A 20,842-nucleotide genomic window follows, 5' to 3' on the forward strand; every position below is an offset into this window, starting at 1 on the left:
AATGAGTAGTCACACAGGACTGTATAATTACATTTATTCCCAACCCCCCGAAGAAAATCTTTCACTCAGACAGCACAAGATTGTTTATTTGATACATCAGTGTTAAAATCATACAAACACACGTGGAAGAAAATTAGGAATTCAATTATGTCTTCTCTTTGAGTCCCATTAGGGAAACTGAAGGGAGCAAAGAGAGGACAAAGTAATATGAACTCAGTGTGAAGGAATGTAGCTAATGTTCCTTATCTGACCTCATGCTGAGCCACAGCACCAGTGCGAAGCAGTTCTTCTATAGCATCATCCTCATACCCCAGCATGCTCTTCAGTATCTCCACTGTGTGCTGTCCAACAAGTGGCGGTGGTTTTGGATGTGACACAGCAAATTCACTGTATCTGACACCTGGTCCTGAAAAAAAACAAAAAAACAAAAAAACAAACAACTAGGAGGGAAATTATTTTCCAGAGTTACTATCTTATCATAGAAATGTTATATTCTGAAATTACAGACTAAAAAATGGTTCCAGTTTGCAATAATATACCAATAAGCCAGTTTAAAATAGTTCACTCAAATGCAGAATTGCTGAGTAGTCACCCAGTATTAAGAAAGCCTTCCCATTTTTTCCAGTGCTATCACTGCGCTTTGAGTCATATTATGTCAGTGGTCTTCCATTCTGCTACCTGAACAGCAATGGCCAGCCCACACAGGATGCAATGCAGAAATCCCCACATTTCTACAACACGAGGCAGCACAAGTGTAAGGACACAATGAAATGATATGTTAACACACTTTTACTGATGTCAGAGCAGTGCATGGGCAATGGTAACATCATCTCCAGTTGGCAGCAGCTCAAGCACCTCTGCAGTGTGTTTCTTTATCCTGCAGTGACATAGAACTGATGGTATGCATAGACATGATATTCCCCAGCTTGGTTTACAATTTTATCAAAAATTCAAGTATCATTAGCCATAAGAATATCAACAATTATTTATTTGCTCTGGCAGGAAAATCTGGAAGTTGCAATGACATGAAGACTTCTGTGTCTTCTTCTATTGCAGGTAGTCAGATCTCATGTTTTAGTGATGCTCTGTACTAGCAGACTCAGAAAGGAGAATGAGACACAAATTTACACTGAGATGATAAGTGAGGTATGCACTCAACACATGCATAGAAATATTACCTGCCTCATGGAGAAAGAGAGGAAAATAGTTTCCTTAGCTGCTAATTGAAAACTCTTCTTTAAATGCAAAACTGAAAAACCTTTGATGCTATTGGCAAAAGGATTCCTCGATTAATAGTAATGGCTTTTATTACATCATTTAAAGAATTTATTAAAAAGGTTATATTTAATTGTATCTTTGTCTATGAACCTACAGCTTTACTTCAAAATGCAAAGAAATACAAAGAACATTTTAAAAGCCAGAAGAATTTTTATTTTATTTCTGAAGAAATAGAATATTGAGCAGCAAGGGAAGCAAACCACAGCATGAACTGAAAAATTTACTACATGAAGTTCCTACTTATTTGAGGAAAGATGCTGACAAAGGTCAGTCAGGATGCCAAAGCATGCCATTTTATTATTTTTTGCCAGTCTTCATGAACTGTAATCAAATATTTAATACAGTAAAGTATCCACCTCCAGGAAAGATAAAATAAGACAAAAGATGCCTAGGGGAAAAAAAAAAAACACAAAACAAAAAACACAAAACAAAACAAAAACAGTTTCCAGTTAATTTGGTACATTTCTGACAAGTATGATCCTAGAAGAAGAAATTGTTAGGCTTGATGATCTCAAAGGACTTTTCCAACCCACATGATTCTAGGATTCTATGTATGCTTTCTGAGTTTAAAAAGGAAAGGAGTTAGACTTGGGGAATTGCGGACCAAATAATTTAACTTCAAGTTCCATTCAATGCTGGGAAAAAAAAAATCACAATGAAAATAACTCAGCAGATGAGTAACAGCCAGCATGTACCTCTTAAGAACAAATAGTGTATGTGATCTCTTGTCTTTCTACCAGGAAAAAGGCTGGAGGTGAAATATATCCCATCTAAATTTAGATATCAATAGATATAAAAGTTTAGTTCCTTAGGCACTTTTTGAAGACACTGAAGATGAAAGTACACACTTACTTGTGTTTTAAGACACTGGTAAATGAGTAAACCTGGCCCAATTAATTGTGATCACCTGTGTTTCTCCATAAAGAAAAGGGTAGACAAATGCTATAGATGGGGAACTTTACAGCCCAGACATCAAGTCAGGTGAGATGACCCTCTGTCATGGTGTAACTCCAGCCAGCAGCCAAGCCCCACACAGCCACTTGCTCACTCCCCCACCAGTGGGATCAGAGGGACAATCAGAACAGGTAAAGGTAGAAAACTCACGGGTTGGGATAAAGACAGTTTAATAGGGAAAACAAAAGCTTTGCACACAAACAGCAGGAATTATCTACTTCCCATGGGCAGGCAGGTTTTCAGCCACCTCCAGGGGAGCAGGGCCATGTAACAGTGACTTGGGAAGACAAATGCCAGCACTCCAAAAGTTCCCCCCTTCATCCTTCTTTACCCCACTTTATATACTGAGCTTGATGTCACATAATCTGGAATATCCCTTTGGTCAATTGGGGTCAGCTGTCCTGGTTGTGTCTCCTCTCAATCTCCCATGTGCCCCAGTCCTTCCATTGTGACAATATTCACAGAATAACTAGGTTGGAAGAGACCTTCAAGATCATCAAGTCCAACCCATGCCCTAACACCTCAATGAGACCATGGCACCAAGTGCCATATCCAGTCTTTTTTTTAAACACATCCAGGGATGGTGCCTCCACCACCTCCCTGGGCAGACCATTCCAGTACTTTATCACTCTTTCCGTGAAAAACTTTCCTAATATCCAACCTGTATCTCCCCTGGTGCAGCTTGAAACTGTGTCCTCTGGTTCTGTCAGTTGCTGCCTGGAGAAAGAGACCAACCCCCACCTGACTACAGCCACCTTTCAGGAAGTTGTAGAGGGTGATAAGGTCACCCTGAGTCTCCTTTTTTCCAGGCTGAACAACCCCAGCTCCCTCAGCCATTCCTCACAGGGTTTGTGTTCCAAGCCCCTCACCCCTTGTTGCTCCCCTCTGGATGCGCTCAAGCATCTCAATGTCCTTCCTAAACTGAGGGGCCCAGAACTGGACACAGCACTCAAGGTGCAGCCTCACCAGTGCCAAGTACAGGGGAACAATGGCCTCCCTGCTCCTGCTGGCCACACTATTCCTGATACAGGCCAGGATGCCATTGGGCTTCTTGGCCACCAGGGTACACTGCTGGCTCATGTTCAGCCAGCTGTCAACAAATACCCCCAGGTCCCTTTCTGCCTGGGCACTGTCCAGCCACACCATCCCCAGCCTATAACATTGCAGGGGGTTATTGTGGCCAAAATGCAGGACTTGGCACTTGGACTTGTTAAACTTCATCTTATTGGACTCTGCCCATCCATCCAACTGTTGTTCCAAGTCTCTCTGCAGAGCCCTTCTCCCATCCATGCTCCCAACTTAGTGTCATCCGCAAATTTGTTAATTAAAAACTCAATACCCTCATCCATGTCATCAATGAAAATATTAAACAGAATATGAGAAGCAGAAAAGGCTTTGTGAAAGCCCTGCTCAAGAATTTTTTAAAAAATATCCATATTATCAACCCTGTATTCAGCACAAATCCGAAACACAGTCCCATACCAGCCGCTGTAAAGAAAATTGCCTCTACTGAAGACAAGACCAGCACACCCTTCAACAAGTAGGACACCAAACCAAGATTTAACTTGCAGAAAGAAATTTCTCTGCCATTTTCCATAAACTGACTAAAGAAACAAGGTCTAGATAAACCCAAAGCCAGGTGCAATACTGAGAGGAAAATCATATTCAGAGAATTGCTTCTTGGGATCTTCTGAAACAGAACATTTTAAGTGAGCTCCAGAGGATCTGTTCAGCATGAAGCTTATCAGTTTATTTTTACTTGGATGGCTGATGGAACTCAGATCTTACCTGCTCAGCTTTCTGAGGACTTCAAAAGCTCAAATGTCCTGTGAAGCACATTTCACAGTGACCTGGCTACATTGGAGAAATGGTCTGACAGAAGAGGGTGAAATTCAATGCTGTGAAGGGGAAGGAATTATGTTTCATTACATAAATACAGGACAGGGGACAAACAAGCAAGTAGGAATATTCAGAGGTTATTCTAGATCAAGAAATGAAGATGAGTCAACAACATCATGCTGTTGCAAAAAAAGGCAAACATCATACAGGGATGTACAAACAAGAGAGATGCCTGCAGGACACATGAAATAATCTTTTTGCTCTAGTTAGAGCTGGCAAGTCACAGCTGGAGCAGTGTCTGTTGTGGGGCCCCCACTGCATAGCCATCAGGAGCACCTGAGAGCTTCCACAAGAAAGCAACTGAAATTTTCACAGGAAACATGACAGATTGAACCAAGTGGGATCATGGACTGAAAGGCTAGAGAAAAGCAACTTCAAAACTGTTTTCAAAAAATGTAAAAAAACCCCCACCACTAAAATAAACCCTAACCACCCCTCTAAAATCCACACAAAATTCCTGGAAAGAGGAAAGAAATCCTTTTTCACATCCATGATGAGAAATATTTGACTTAAATTCCAACAAAGGAAACTGTAGGAAACAAAAAAATAAACTTTTATAATGGTAGGGGTACCAAAATGTTGAAACAAGCCATGGGAGGAGGCTGTTGAGTTTATATCAATCCATTCTTTAGGAAGGAGATTTATTCTAGAATAGTTGATCCCACATCTGATCCCTGAGGCTTGCTGATGTATTAGATCTTTCACAGACCCTTTCACCCACTAATGTATGTCCCTTTCATGCACTATAATGCGAAAGCTAAGAAACGCATCAGGGATAAGATTTCTATTAACTTGTTCTTCTGATTCTACTCACTTCAAACATGCTGAGTTCAGTTTTCAGAGAAAACCTTCAGTGAGAGATCAGTACATTTTAAAGGGAAAGGTGACATCACTGGGCAATGTTTGTATTAATTCTTCTTCTTAGGAGTGAGTAGGAGCCCTAGGAGGGTAGAACTGGCACTAGTGCAAGCCACAGAAATGATCTCTGTGCCAACTGAAATGCTTGTCATGATAATTTCAAAGTAAACCTGCCCTTTACAGACTTACTAGTCTAGAAATTCAACATAGTCACAGAAGTATTATGTAATTTCTATTAAAAAGAAACTATAAAATGCTATCTTATTTCAGGTGTGTGCATCTGGGAACTCTTTACACCGAGAAATCAGTAAACCCTCAAAGGCTTAGTAGCTGTAGACTTTTCATTTGCTTGTGCAAATTTTTGCTAACATTAAAATTGTGGATCTCAAACCCGGGGAGTTTTTGCAATGATATTGAAATATGCAGAATAGAATCTCTAAAGAGAGAAAAAGCAAAACTGACATTGTGTGCAACACACAGAATGCTTCATGCTTCCCAAAGTAAATTAATCTTACAAACTAGAGCATGCTAGAAAATTGCACAGCAATTATAAAACCGGTGTCTTCCTTGAGCTTTTATTGTTTGATGCATAATTCATCACGCTACTTTTCACTTTGATAGAGTTATAAAGTTATCTACATTCATTCAAAGGAGCTACTTGCTAATGATCCATCATTAACGATTCTCTGTTCTTTCCTTGTGTAACTTCTACTTGGCTTCTGTGTCAATTAGGAAGGTGCAAAGCTTGCCAGTCAGGCTTCAGCAATCCCACGCTCCTACTGAACAACGCTCCAGGAAAGCAACCAGCAGAATGCTATGCAAATGCTAATTAAACACAACTGCCTTATGAGGAAACCATCCCTAGAGGCAGAGAGAGGTGAACTGCTTTAATTAAGGTCAAAAGCATTTGCATGTGGGTGAGTTACAGGAGCCCTGCAGATGAAAACAGGCCTTTGCTGGGGTAGAAGCAGGGTGGCTGGTGAGAGGGTGTAATGTGGTGGTCTCCTGTGCATCCTTACTGTATCAGGACACTATACTCTGTTCAGGCATGAAGTTAAGGGGGCATTTATTGTCAGCTGAAAAAAACAGTGAAAGCATGAGTGGTAGCTGTAGTTTACCTTTGTCTTGTAAAATTAAAAGGTGTCTGTTTCTCTTTTTGCTATGATCATCACTGCCAGTAAAGCAAAGAGCTCTTTCACCACATTTAAATTCTAAGATAAGATTTTGTTATTATTATTATTATTTTGATTTTGACACATTGTTAAAATACATGCTGTGTGAACCACATAACCTACAAGAATTAATAGTGTGACAATAAATCAAAATGATAACTGTACCAAGACATCTTGAATACTTCAATTGAGCCTCATCATTATAAATTCCTTTTCTTTGAGGCCTATCTACTACAGCACTGCTAAGCATCACACTGAACTGTTAGTTAAAGACCCACCAAACACGTTAAAGCAAAAGTGAAAAAATGAGATAAAACCACTGAAACAGGTCCAGTGCAAAGATCCTGCAAGAATGAGGTGTCTTTGAATATTCACCCTAAACATATGAAATACACAGCAGTCTTTGGAACATGTCTCTGGGCATTGTTGAGATTTGAGGCCACAGAAGCAAAGTCCGTTTCACTCTGCAAGCAGCAGAAATAAAAGTTGAATTTGAATGATATTAAATATGCAAAGCACATTATATAAAAGTGGATAAAGGTAATAATCTTTGCTTTTTCCTGAAAAATAGCAGTCCTGCAGCATTGTACAGCAGTCACTGGATAACACAGCTTCTACAGCACAGGTTAGAGCATATTGAAACAATATAACTCTCAAACTATGTAGATAAAATCAGGCCTGGGGACAGCCAAACTCAGGAGAATAGTCATGATTATTTGCTATTATTCAAGTGGGACAAGGGGGGAAAAAAAGGAAAATTTGAGCTAATGGATGTGTATACATTCTGCTTGAAACATATAATCTACCTTTGCAAAAAAAAAAAAAGCAATGAGAAACACAGCACCACTTGTTAGTTAGTTCTACCCAAGCATACAGTGTATTTTATACAGATGTAGGAATTACATGAAAACAAACAGTATTTAGTTTGCATTGCAAGGTTTTGGCTACAGGGGCAGCTTCTGGAAGCTGCCAGAAATTTTCCCTACATCCGATGAAGCCAATGCCAGCCAGCTCCAAGACAGACTCACTGCTGAACAAGGCCAAGCCAATCAGAGGCAATGGTAGCAGTTCTGGGGCCACATATTTAAGAAAAGGAAAAATCCAGTGGAACAGTAACCAGAAGACAGAAGTGATAACGTGAGAGAGAAATGGCTCTGCAGATACCAAGGTCACTGAGGAAGGAGGGGGAGGAGATGCTCTGGGTATCAGAGCAGAGATTCCCCTCCAGCCCATGGTGGAGCTCATGGTGAGACAACTGTGCCCCTGCAGCCCATGGGGGTCCATGGTGGAGCAGAGATCAATCTGCAGCCTCTGGGTAACCCGAATGGAAACCCACACTGGAGCAGGCTCCCAGTGGGACCTGTGGACCAGCAGAGAGAGGAGCCCATGCTGGAGCAGGTTTGCTGTCACCCTCTGGACACCCACACTGTAGCAGACCATTTGAAGGGCTTTAAACTGTGGAAGGGACCCACCTTGGAGCAGTTAATGAAGAACTACATCCTCTGGGAAGGACTCATGTTAGAGAAGTTCATAGAGGATTGTATCCTGTGAGAAGAACCCCACACTGGAGCAGAGGAGAGTGTGTGTCTTCCCACTAAGGAGGAAGGAGCAGCAGAAATTTGTGATGAACTGTTCACAACCCCCCATTCCCTGCCCCCCTGCATGACTGTGGGAGAGAACGTAGAGAATTGGGCGTAAAGTTAAGGCCAGAAAGAGGGGAAGTTTAGGAAGAAGGTGTTCTTAAGATACAGTTTTAATTCTCATTATTCTACTCTGATTTAATTGGAAATAGACAAATTATTCCCCAAACTGAGTTTGTTTTGCTCATGGCACTTATTTTTCTGTGTCCTTATCTCAACCCCTTCCCCTGACCAGCAGAGGAGGTGAATGTTAGAGCAGCTTTGGCGGGCAGCTGGTTTGCAGCCAGGGTCAAGCCACCACACAAACCAAACATGTATGCCTCTTTCAATAGCATGGTGTTGCTACATAACACTTTTGCAATTCCAATGAAATAATCATCAACAGTTAAGAATGATGGCCCAGATCCAACATATTTGCACGCAGATCCCTTATATGCTACAGGTCAAGTGTTTGGAGCATGCAATCAGCTGGTTATGAAACTGGCCTGAAGGAGATCAGCAGGAAAGAAGCAGTGACTTTTAAGGCAATGAAAAGGAAAGCGATGCAAAATACGTCCATGAGAGGGGCTTCATGGCTACTATGAAGTATATAAGGATGTTGGGAATTATGTGTGCAGGGATATGATTGATATGATATGATATGATATGATATGATTGATATGATATGAGGAGTAGACCAGGCCAACTGCATTTTTGAGTGTATGGTTTCTTCTCATGGGTCCCTGTCATGACTTCTGTCAATCTGTTATTCCCAGCTGAGAAGATGGTGTGCCCAAACACACAGCACAGCACAGCTTGGATGCACCACTTTACACCGCACTTCTTCCCCCTAATGAAACTCAAAGCAGAAAAGTATACAAGACAAAAAGGGTCATTACAAAGTACTTGCTAGTATAAGTAGTGCATACAGGCTTCAGAGTAATATCCAGAATTAATGACCTGCTCAATCTTAACTTGAAAATTCTCATATTTTTCTTTTTCTTACCATAGATCAGAAAATTTAGAGCTTGGGAGACTTTTTGGGAATCTATTAAATTGCTGGGAAAAATTATTTTCTTTTTGCATTGCATTAAAGCAGGCAATCTACCTTTTGAAAACAACTCATAATAGATTGGAAAAGAAAGTAATTAAGGAAATAATATTCAAAGTCTTGCTCCTCCTTCCTTACTGCTGCTTCCACTTCCTACCCCACTTAGAGCACAGTCACACAAAGTGTTCACTTGGCATCCAGCACAGCTGAGAGGATGGAAAACTTTGGCAGGACTAGTAGGAATCAGTAACTGAGACTGGAGAGGATGGACAAATTTACAAATGGTAATAAAAAAAAGTAAACCTTGTTCTAGGTGCTATAGAAAAACACATATAAATCATCAGTAATTACTAAACAGTAAAATTGATAGGGCAGTAAATAGCATTAATACTAGAAATATCTACCAGCCACCTTTTCTCATTTGGACAATTCTGACTTCTGTGGAAGAGGTATGAGGACAGTCCAACCGCACACAAATAAAGAATTTTAAAACAGAAGCATTGTGAGAAGACTGACTTGACAGGTAGAGTGTAAATTATCTGTGATAACCATGATGGGTGTTTAGAAATGAGATGACTTTTAAAGCAACACTCAGTCATTCAAAGCATCCCCTACACAATTCTGAAAATCCTTTGCCAAGTACATTTGTACAAGCACTTTCCCACCTGAAGCTGCATGTAAAGAAATGCATTAAGAAACATTTTATGTATTTCCTATCAACCAACATCCTGGATATAATCACTGGTAAATACCACTCAACATTTATATATCTTATTATATATATTATATATATATATATGTATATATATATATAAAATAAATATGTAAAATATATATTATGTATATTTTATCATATATTCTATATTCTATATTTTCAAAGAGTTACAATACTAACTGTACCTAATTAATATTGCATGACTGCTGAAGTAAAGAAAATAATCAGTCACTCTGGTTATATATTTGAGAGTAATACCACATAACTGTGCTATTCGAGCAACACAATTTTATGATAGGACTCTTGGCACCCAAAAGCTTTAAAAAAAGTTTCAGTATGGTGGCATCTACTTCTTCCCATGCGTATCACCTCTCAATGTTGAAAATTTGGCCCAACTTTTTGCATAGACTCACATGGTCCCACTCCTTCCTAAAAGCCCCAAAGACCTCAAGAGAAGATTTAAAGAAAGACAGGAAGAAAGATGACCAGTAAGAATACCCAGAGGTAGCAATTTTAAAGAACCATAAATTCCCTAGAAAACACTCTGTAGCTCCATTTCCTAAGGAAACAAGTTTATGTGTCTGTGCTGTCTTTCTAATCATCTATTTATCTGCCTTCTCCCCACCACACACAGTAATTTCTGAATCTGTCAATCTTGGCAAAAGTGTAGAAATCCCAACGTAAATAAAGTTCTTAACAGCGTTGAGAAAAATGGCAACTGCCGAAGGACAGGTGCCCAAATTACTGCCCTGATGACACTCAAAAAAAACCTACAAAAAACCCAAAGAATGCAGCTGTTATATATTCTGTTTGGTTGCAAATGGCTTACCAGTAAGTTCAGACACAGTTCTGTCAGATGTACCTAGCACGTATTGTACTCCCCTGGGTAGACAAGGCTTAAAGGATGTGAGGATAGTTCAGGTCATAATAAGGATTACACATAGAACTTATCAAGGATATAAATTTGAAGGAAAATGATATTTAGTTCCAGAATTTCTTCTAAGTATATTTTCTACAGTACTGTGGAAGGCATATTCTTGGGTTTTTTAATTGTTCTTGCAGGAAGGAGCTGAAGGACTACATGGCAAAGATGAGTTGCTGGGAGAACCCCTAGAAAACTCTAAAAGGAAAATCATGGAGGCACAAGCCTAAACTACTGAAAAATCCAAGGTAAAAACGTAATTTGTCTCAAGTTATAACCTAATCAATACAAAACGCAATGCATAATCCCACCACAGGATGCTGGTTAACCACAGATTGTGTACCTAATGCAGAAATTACAGAGTGAAGCTGAACTCGTACTACACAGGAGGTCAAATCATAATATGATCACATTGGTTATTTCTGAGCAAAAAACATATGAATTTCTGAAATGCCCATAAGCAAAGCTGTTTCTATGCAACTGGCCTGGGGTTAAAATGGCCTATCTGAATCTCCTGTAATACTTAGAAAGTCAAGTCACATAGTTTCGTGTTGTGTCTTTACTGTAAGCCCAAAGGCCTTAACTATTGTATCATATGGAGAGTAATCACAGAGAAGTATGCTTACATGCATGGAACAAGAAAAATCAAAATGCTACCTGAAATGAGCCTCTTGTAAGGACAGAGCATTGCCTAGTTGCAACACACTCACACTCACATGATCTGGAAGGTGAATCATGCCCCCAGCTGAACAGGAAGGCAAGCAGCTCCTGGAGGCTCTCCTACTGAGCTTGGTGAAAACTATTTCTGAGTCCCATGCCTTGTGGTTAATGTGAGCCTGCATGTTAGAATAAGACACGCCAGCCAACCCAGAAAGTGTCTGTATCTCCTCAGTACACCAATTTGTCCTTTCCTGTGTCCTGTCTCCAGCTATAAGCTAGATTCTTTGGCTCTTCAGAGACCCAAAATGTAATCCTCTTGGCCAGCTATGCATCATCAAAGTGAGAGCAGATGAGCTCTTCCTTGCAGATGAGCTAGGCAACCAGCTGAAGCCCAGACACATGAAGCTGATAATTCGGGGATGCAAGACAATGCACACTGAAGGACATGTACAGCCTAATCCAAAGTCTGGGTGTAATTTCTCTTGCTTACACAAGGGGCACTTTTTCAGGATAGAAGGCTTTAAGTTTACTCCAAACAACTGATGAAAATAACTAAAAATTAAAAATATTTGGGTCTTCCATTAAAACAAAATCAAAACAATACTCAAAAAGGTCTCCTAAGCAACTTTTGAAAAATCCATTTTTTGATCCCGAACACCCTGACAAGGGTCACAAGCCTGATATTCCAGCTCCTAGGGTAAATTTTTCTGTGGACTGTCCTTTAAGTATTTCTCTAGTTATTTCTGTGTCCATCTATAAGCCTGGACATCAGAACACAGAATGGATTATTTTGCAGAAGATAAATAATTTTCTATGTCCCTTTTTTATGCCATTAAAGAGTGGACCAGCTCTTTTCAGTATACCTTATAATGGGAGATGATGTTAAAATTATTATTTTTGATTACTCCCATCATGCTTCTTTAAGTCTCTTCTCAAAACCAGAGGTGTTTGTTACACAGCCCTATTCTGGCATTCCTGTCTGATAGTATTAGGCCCCACTGTAACATCTCCTTTGACAGCAATGGTTAGCAGCCAGAATAGAAAGTGAACTGGCTGGCAAAAGGTTTGTGGCAGAAGCAGTCTACCAAATTGCTTTACTTAAGTTCCCTAACCACACCACAACCCACTTGAATATTAGTACAGGTTACTTATTCATTTATACGGGTTGATTAAAATCTTACAAACATCTCTTAGCCCATCAGGAGAAAGAAACTGAGAAATGAAAGCCTTCCTCTCTCCATATGTAGCAGAACTGCTTTCAGTCACTTTTTGAGACTTTTACATTGATTAATTTTTCCTCAACAATCCCTTATTTTAGCCAAAGGCTTAACTCTCAGAAAGAGTATATTACTTTTAAAAGGAAAAGATTAGACATTCAGTTTGATGTCAAATCATGTGTCTGTCATGTGCTGTATGGATATTTCCACCCTCCTTTATTCTATATGTCTTCAGATTGTTCCTCTGCAGCCACAATACACAGGCATATAAACCTCCACATTTGGAAAATTCAACAGTCAGTTGATACTTTCTTGCCTGTTTGGTGACCCACACAGAATAAGTATCTACAGAGTGAGTATTAAAATGATGGGAAAAGCCATCAGTCGCAACACAGCCAAGGAAATTCTGTTGGTTCAAATTCTTCAGCACAGATGAGAGCCAGGTAGCTCTATGTTTGAGCACCATGGAAATATTTGGAACTCAATTTTCAAGCAAGGTATCTATGATTAAGTAGGGCTGAGCACTGTGCACTGCCTGATCATTCTTCCAAAAGCTCTCCCACTCCACCCTCCATTTACTTCTGCTGTCCCCTGTGTAGCAGAATGAGGCCAGTTCTAGCGCACAGGGACTTTCCCTGGCAAAGGAAGACAGGAAGGGACTTGATACTTTGTTTTGGATTACTTGAAGAACTGCAAATTACATTTTTAGCTCTTTTTGGGTAAGGTGCCCAGACTCCTTGAGGCATAGGCCACGAAAAACACTGGCTGAGTTTTGAAAAGTTCTGTGTAATCTGGGATGATTCTTTGAGTGTCATACTCAAGACAGCTTTAAAGGGGCCCAGTTTCCAGTAAAAGCTGAGGACATTTGAAAATCTTTCCCTTTCAGGATGGCTCAATTTGACTGTGCAGAGACATTTAGTATTCAAAGTAGACAAGAAGAGAGGATATCCTCCCTTGAGCAGAGGAAAGTAAAATTCTAGACATACAACTCAGACATTTCTTTTTCTTTCCAATTTCATATTTAAAAGGAATCATCAGGCTAATCTTAAGTTCTTTTAAGGAAAGCATCCTTCTTAAATTGGAGTCTGTAAATGGGGTTAGAGAGAGAGCACACTGCAGATTAGGCTGGGTTTTTCCATTGATTTGTAAGTGACAACTTGATCAGTTCTGTCTCAGTGTGGAGGGCTGGGAACAGTTTTTCTTGCTTTCCATTGCCTGCTGCCAATCCCTGACATGTGATACTCAGCTCATCTTCTTGGAAATATCAAAGCAGTATGGGTAGGAGAAACAACCATGTCAAACCAAACAGCCTTCAGTATGGTTTTTGGTTCTGCAGGCGTGCCAGTGTGAGCGTGTGAATGTCACTTAAGTATAGGCTGGTTCTCTATCAGAGTTCTTGTGGTTTCTAACATTTGCCAGCCTGTAATCCATCAGAAGGGTTTCAGTTTTGTGTTCTACCATACAGTGGGCAAAAGAGTCAGAAATCATCTCTCCTCCCCCGCAAAGACTAGAGTAGGATTAACAACCAGAAATTTAAGTCAGACACACCCATGAAGAGGAATGAGGCACAAGGTTAGGAAGCCAGCCAAAGAATGGTTGCCTACCTCCTTACTAAACTAACTTGAACTAAAGTCCCTTTTTATTCAAGAAGACAACTGAAAAGCTGGGGAATAAAAATTAAAAACAAATTGGAACCAGCCATGCCTAACCAATATCCCACCTTAAATGTGTGCAGATCAGTTTCATAAAATATTTTCCCATTCTCTCTTTGTTCCTCCTTTTAATACTCCATTTCCTTCAGTTGCCCGTTAAACTCCAAAAAATGCTTTTACTGACATGGTTTGTAATTTTGAAACCCAAATCTTAAGCAGCAGGTGCTTAGTGTTAATGGAATTTTTCCATCCCCAAATGTCTGGGATCATCAGTTGCACCTCCCTCCTACACAGCCCCTCACCTTTTATCCTTTGCCATTTGTTTTTGTGGATTTTCATTTAATGTATTTCTTCTGCTTTCAGCAATCTGCTTTTTCACTGCAAACCCTTCAACCATTCTTTTTATTTTACCTCTTTCGATTGGCAAGTGCTGCCTCCTAAAAATCAATACAAAATATGAAAGGCCTTGCTGACTGGTCTTGTTATCTCTGACTTCATTTTCAGCAATGCTGTGTCTCCTTTGCAGTGCACTGGCAATTTTAAAGGGCCCTAGACTGGTTGTAAATATTTGCACCACAGGATTCTATTAAATATTTAATTAAAATTATATTTTAATTGCCAGAGATACTACAGGTTTTCTGCACACACACACATGCAAGACCCACAAATAAAAAAAACAAACCCAAAAAAACCAGCAAACCAAGAAGCAAAAAGAATAAAAACAAAAAAAAATTCAACCTGAATCAAATAACAGTTGGGTTTAGTTCATACAATTATTTTGAGCAAGTCTGTGTGTGGGCACATTTGTTCCATACTAACAGGTCTTGTTTCCATTTAATTTTAGTTTTTTGGTTGATTTTCCTTTAGTCAATTTTCTCTTATAATTTCCATTTATTGAGGTAATGTAAATTATTTTTTATAGGCCTAATCTAAGGAAAAATTCAAGGAAAAAGCATCCGTACTTAGGTTGCAAAAGCATATATAAAAGTGTGGATTAAAAGTAACTGCATTGAAAAAAATGGGATTCACATAATAGCATTGGAACTAGAGATGCTGAAGTAAGTGAATGCCTGCTGTGCCATGGTACTGGTAGATTGCTCCTGAACATGGCACAATTTAACAAAGTCTAATCATCAGTAATCATCAGATTACAATTCCAGTGTAAGGAACTGATTCCTTGTATACAGGAAGACCTTTCCAAAGTTTATGTTTTAGTTTGTCCTTCAACTGTATCTGTATTTGAATATTAAGGAACAGTTTCTTTTTTTTCATTTTCCTTTCTATTGCTTATCAGATACATTTACATATCAGTATATGGCTCTTGCCCAAGAAGAAATTATATGCTGCAGAAATGACCAAAACCTTATTTGCTAATAACTTTAACATGAATTGGACTAAAAACCCTGCCTTTTAAAAAATGAATTTTCTTTGCTCAGCAGTTAATCACAAGGTCTCACATAGGTTTCTCATAACTTAATTTTAACTGAGCTTTCCATCCTTAACAAGGCAGCCCAGTTTCAGAAAGCCATACCAGCCACTTCCTAATCCACAAAGCTCAAAGTCTATCTTCTGCACTGAGCATGCAAAAATATTTAATACAAACACAAATACCTTTCATAGATTATTCTGATTCTCAGGCTGATTCCTAAACCAGCTGCTCTCAGACTGATTCAATGTGCAGATTTCATTTTAAACCAGAGTAATTCCCTAGTTACCTGCCACATAACTAGATCTTACAGGTGTAGGGCATGTTTGTAATGCTTGTTAATCTACTTGCAGAGAAAAAAAAATCATAAAATCAAATATTTTGTGTAGCCTTCTTGGATTCCAATATTTTTTTCCCAACTTTCAGGTACCGTATCAACAGAAGAATGCCAGGAGTTACTTCATGCTTTATATATGTACCTGTTACAGATTATATTCATTAATTTCAAAGCCAGATGGTATTTTTGTTTAAAGTAATCCTTGATGGTGCACTTTTTAAACATATATACTATATAGGCATTACATTCCAGTAAGAGTAACTGCTTGCAATGAGATACAAAGTTTTAAATCTACCTTGATTATAGATCTGTTACAGCTTTGTTCTTTTCTATATAAGTGGTGCAACGAGCTTCCTGCTCCTCCCAGGGCTTATCCTCTGTAGAGCAGTTTTGATGAAGAAACACCACCAAATACAAAGGAAAATGATGAAGATATATGAAACTCATCAGAAGAAACTAATTATCATCTAATAGTAAGGTCAACCATAGTACAGCCTGTTGATCTGGGAATTCAAACAATTGGATTTTAACCAATCAACTCTGTGATCACAGGCAAATCATGTTCCATTGCCTTATCTTTGTATTTCCTGTACAGTTGTGTTAGACTTGTCAATTTAGATTATGAAATGTTAGGAACTCCGGTCGCTGCTTACTATTTGTTTATGCAGTGACTGAGAGAATGGGTTCCACTTTGTGTTGGAATGAAATACAGATGACAATATTCTGATATTCTGTCTCCCAGAGATGCCTCAGAAGACTATGAACCACTGTCCCAGGTTATGTCTGATAAACTGTGCATTACTCTCTGGTGGGAAAGATTTCTCTCTAATCCAAAATACATCTGTCTTGCTGTGCTGCAAGTGATAGTTTCTGGGCAGAGAGCATACTAATTGCAGGATTAAACTCTTAGCTAACCCTTGGGTGGAAACAGTTTCCCATAATGGGGTAGAAAACACATGTTGGCCTCCGTCTGTAAACACTTGAACATCACAGCTCTGATCTTGACTGGCATATTTAGGTATTCTATTGAACTATGTCTGTGCAATATAATGCAATTAAAATTAAATAATAACTTGGTATCAAAAAGTATTATTGAGATTTTGGTGGCTCCAGTACTGCTTAGCCTGTCTTAGATACTCTTTGAAGGCAGAGACAATTGTGCTGAATGTAATGAATTCTGCACCTCCCTCAAATAAGTAGCACACAAACTTAGAGCTGAAAAATTAACTGTGTTTTCTGCTAACCATCTTAGGATCATTTTAACTTTACAAAGACAAAGAGAATTTAATTTAATCTAAAGTGAATTAAAGAGAATTCTTTAATCTAAAGTGTGTCTTTGCATATAATATTTTCCTGTAATATTTCTCATTTCTGTGGATGTACACATTATATCCTATTCTCAAAGGTGAATGACTGACACTGCTGATGTGACACAGACCCTATTGGCAAGCTTCTAGACACAGCTGGCCCCCAACATCTTTTCTTCCCATGGGTACGTAGAGCTGGCAGATACCAGACTGCCAAACACAAATGTGGAGGAAATATTTCAGAAATTATTCTGTGTATATCTAATCTTCTTAGGGTTCTCCAGTCAAAAGACATCTTGCTAGAAAAATACTAAAATTCCCATTTTACTAAAATATACTGAAAATGTTGGAGGCAAACACATTTTTCAGGAAAAGCTAAATTGTTTGATGAAGTTACTTGCTGTTTCAAACTAATTTTTATGGTTGGGTTTGCAGTGCCAACACAAACAGTACCAGTCAATCAGGAGGGTTTTTTTGTCTGTTTGTTTGTTTTTGTTTTTTTTTTTTTTTAACTTAAGCAAATCCCTGTACCAGAAAGGCATTAGTAAACCTAAGAGCACAATTAGCTGGGTGAAGGGGGTGAATGGAATATGATGAGGTGTGCAGTGGGTGGTGGCAAGAAATGTTCTTTATGCTCAAGAGATCATAAAAAATATATTTGTGTTTAGGAAAACAACTCTCTAAAGTTTAGGATTAAGGATTCTAGAGAAGATAATGACTCCTATCCTTAGCTTCTAATCCCAGCACCTTCTAACTCCTCTCTGCCCTTATCCTAAGGCAGCCTAACCAGTCACCTGTTACCACAGAGAGGTCTGCCTTTTCAGCTATGCCATTTCCATACTTCTGTGCTGGGCACTACTCTTTGGCCTCATTTGCCAGCTATAACCACATGTGGACAAACCTTCTCCCTTTCACAGAGACCAAAAAAACTAACATAAAAGCAGAAACGCATTCATAGTGGCTCAGTACATGAGACCAGTCTCTGAAAATGGTTAAAAGTAGATGCCCTTGAAGGCATGTGAAAATTCAGGAAGAACATCCAGTATTTCCCCATGATAGTTTTACAGCCTCTAACAATTCATCATCTAGCTCTAGTATCCCACCCTCTTCTTAGGCATACTGCCCCATTCTTCCCAAATCCCTCTCCCTAGTCTCCTATTAACCAATGCCTAACATCCTGAGGTTAATCAACACAAGGAACTTAATACACCATGAGATAATCTATCCCATATAGCTCAATTACTCATCAACATTTAATGCTCTTTTTTTTTCCCAAAGCCCACAACTATCCACTGCATTTTCCACTGAAAAGCCTAAACCTTATTCTCACTTGTTCCTTTTCCCACTCCTTCTCCAAAACCTTCCACTGACCTTAAATATAGAATTCTCTAAACGTTTGATATTCCTCACTATTTACATTTTTCCAGTTCCTTCATTAAACAATGTACTCCCTCTACAATTTCTTCCATGAAGCTGACCAGTTGCACAGTTCAAGCAATGCTTGAGACAGAAGGATTAACAAGTGTTTCTGACTAAGTTGACCATATTTGTTGAATTCTTCTTCTTGATTTCTTAGATCTCTGAAGTTGGTATTTATCCTTAATGATGAGCCAAGTAACCCGACTTTGCAGCTTGCACTGCACCAACATGTTTTAAGCAGGTGTGGGAAAATTCAGCAAAGCACTAATGACTCCTAAAAGTGCTAACAGAACCTCAATTCATGATGAAAGATGTAATGCCAGTTTAATATATAGAGAGAATGTTTTGTAATTTCTGTCTGGGTCATCCAGTCTTCTTTAGAGGCCAACCACAAACCAAATAAAACCAGAATCAGATCAAGAAATCAAATACAGTGAACTTGTTTCACTTTATATTGTTTAGAACTTTTAGGGAAACTATATCATTTATGTACATACAACAGCAATCTTAGTGTACCACAGACTTCTACATCGGATATAAGAAACAGCTTTTCTTGTCAGGGAAATCCAAATGCTATTTTCTTGAGTGGGACTCAAAAGAAGGACATGGTCAGTGCATTTTTATTCACTCTCCTAAGTCAGCCAACAGGAGTGGACTCTTGTGTAAAAGTCTATATATTCAGCTTCATGTGCATGGCACTGCAACAGGCTAATACAGGAGAGCAGTGCTTCCTCTCCATCTTTATTCTCAACCACCTTTGACTCATAACATGACTAGAGAGAAATAAGACCACAGTTTTCACAAATGACTGCATAACAGCTCAGGATGTGTTTACTATTAGATTTGAGCTGCTTGTGGTAGCCCTAACTGAAAGAAAACACCCTCTCTATAGCTCAGTCCTTAATATAGTTTCAGCTGGTAACCAAAATTAAAAAAAAAAAAAAATCACTTATCAACTTTGAAAAGTTTGTCCCAATTGGTACTTTTGTGCTCTAGTTGTCCTCTTTTGTAAAGACTTAAGAATCCTTTTGGAAATATTATACAACATCAGTCCAAATTCTATTAAAATAACTGTGTTCAGCTTGGTTTAGAGAATCACATATATATGTCCTACACACATGGAGAACACATCCGATTTATATTGTGTACTTCCTGTGATGTGGAAACTGCTGCTGAAATCTATAGCAAAACAACAGCATGAAAATAATCCTTACATCTGTATACAAGCAAACTCACAAGATTCACTGAAGCTGCTCACATTGGATGTTTTTAGATTGAGAAATACATAAAGGAACATCCTGATTTTTTTATTATTATTTTTAATGAAAGCAGTGATGATTTCCTTAATCCCACACATACTGACTTATACTTTACAACAAGAACAGTTTTTAATAGGGTTCAGATCTGAGGTTTTAAATTAAGCTTTGACTCTCACTATCCACCATATTTAAAGACCATAAATAGTGATGCTTTGAAATAAAAGATTTAGAACCAGATTTGAGAAATATTTAGCCTTTTAAGCATAGTGTAAAATCAATTTAAGGGATTATAAAAATTAATTTAGGGACCAAAATAATTTGGTAAATCTGGTCTTTCAGATTTTCTGAACACAGAAATAAGATCTCTTTCTGAGAGGCCACAAACTGATAATGTTGGGAAAGTAAATCACAGATGACTTAAAATCCTTTATTTGTATTCTGGATAAAAATGTTGATGAAGATGTACAAATAATGTGCTAGTTCCATTACAAACTAGTACCAGACTGAAAATAATCTTTCAGAAGAAACTTCATTTAAAGCAAAGTTCTTAAGAAAGGAAGGAAAAAGAAAGGGGAAAAGAAAAAGCAACTGTGAATGTGGAAAAATGATGGAAGAAAATGCTATTATGATTCAGGAGATGTGCTTATGTTCATCCACATCTGAATCCTCATCCAGATATGTCAAAATCAATCGTAATAATATTAACATGACCATGTAGAAAAATTCCTTGACTGCATTATAGCACTGTAGCATAGGAAGGGAAACACACTGAAATCAATATCTTTGCAAGATTTGGAATTTATAAATTAAATGGTAGAAACAGTGAAGGCCTGAGTTTTCCTAACATCTTCTCCTTTCCATCCTTGTTTCAGTTTCCTTTCAACATAGAGTTGACATATTCTGAAAAGGATCAAATATTATAAAGTCTTCCAAAGGACACCTTGTACAAAGGATGAGATATTGAAAGCAAAGAAAATGAAGCTTCATTTTATCAGTATGCCTTTAAGGCATTAATAACAAAAGCTAAAACAGCAACAGGAAACTTTTCCAAACTGGTTATGTTTAGCTGTTCTAATTCTGTATACTGCCCCAAGGAA

At 38.5% G+C, this 20,842-nt stretch overlaps 1 protein-coding gene across 1 annotated transcript in view; it reads right to left on the bottom strand.

Moving 5' to 3' along the window:
• Positions 1–242: 242 nt before the first annotated feature.
• Positions 243–20,842, bottom strand: part of SUGCT (succinyl-CoA:glutarate-CoA transferase) — a 317,243-nt gene continuing 296,643 nt past the window's right edge. Inside the window, exon 14 of the mRNA XM_062498088.1 lies at positions 243–406. Coding sequence (XP_062354072.1) covers positions 243–406 — 164 coding nt within the window. The remainder of the gene's footprint in view (positions 407–20,842) is intronic.

The sequence above is a fragment of the Cinclus cinclus genome, chromosome 1 (assembly GCF_963662255.1).
Source record: "Cinclus cinclus chromosome 1, bCinCin1.1, whole genome shotgun sequence".
Taxonomy (NCBI): domain Eukaryota; kingdom Metazoa; phylum Chordata; class Aves; order Passeriformes; family Cinclidae; genus Cinclus; species Cinclus cinclus.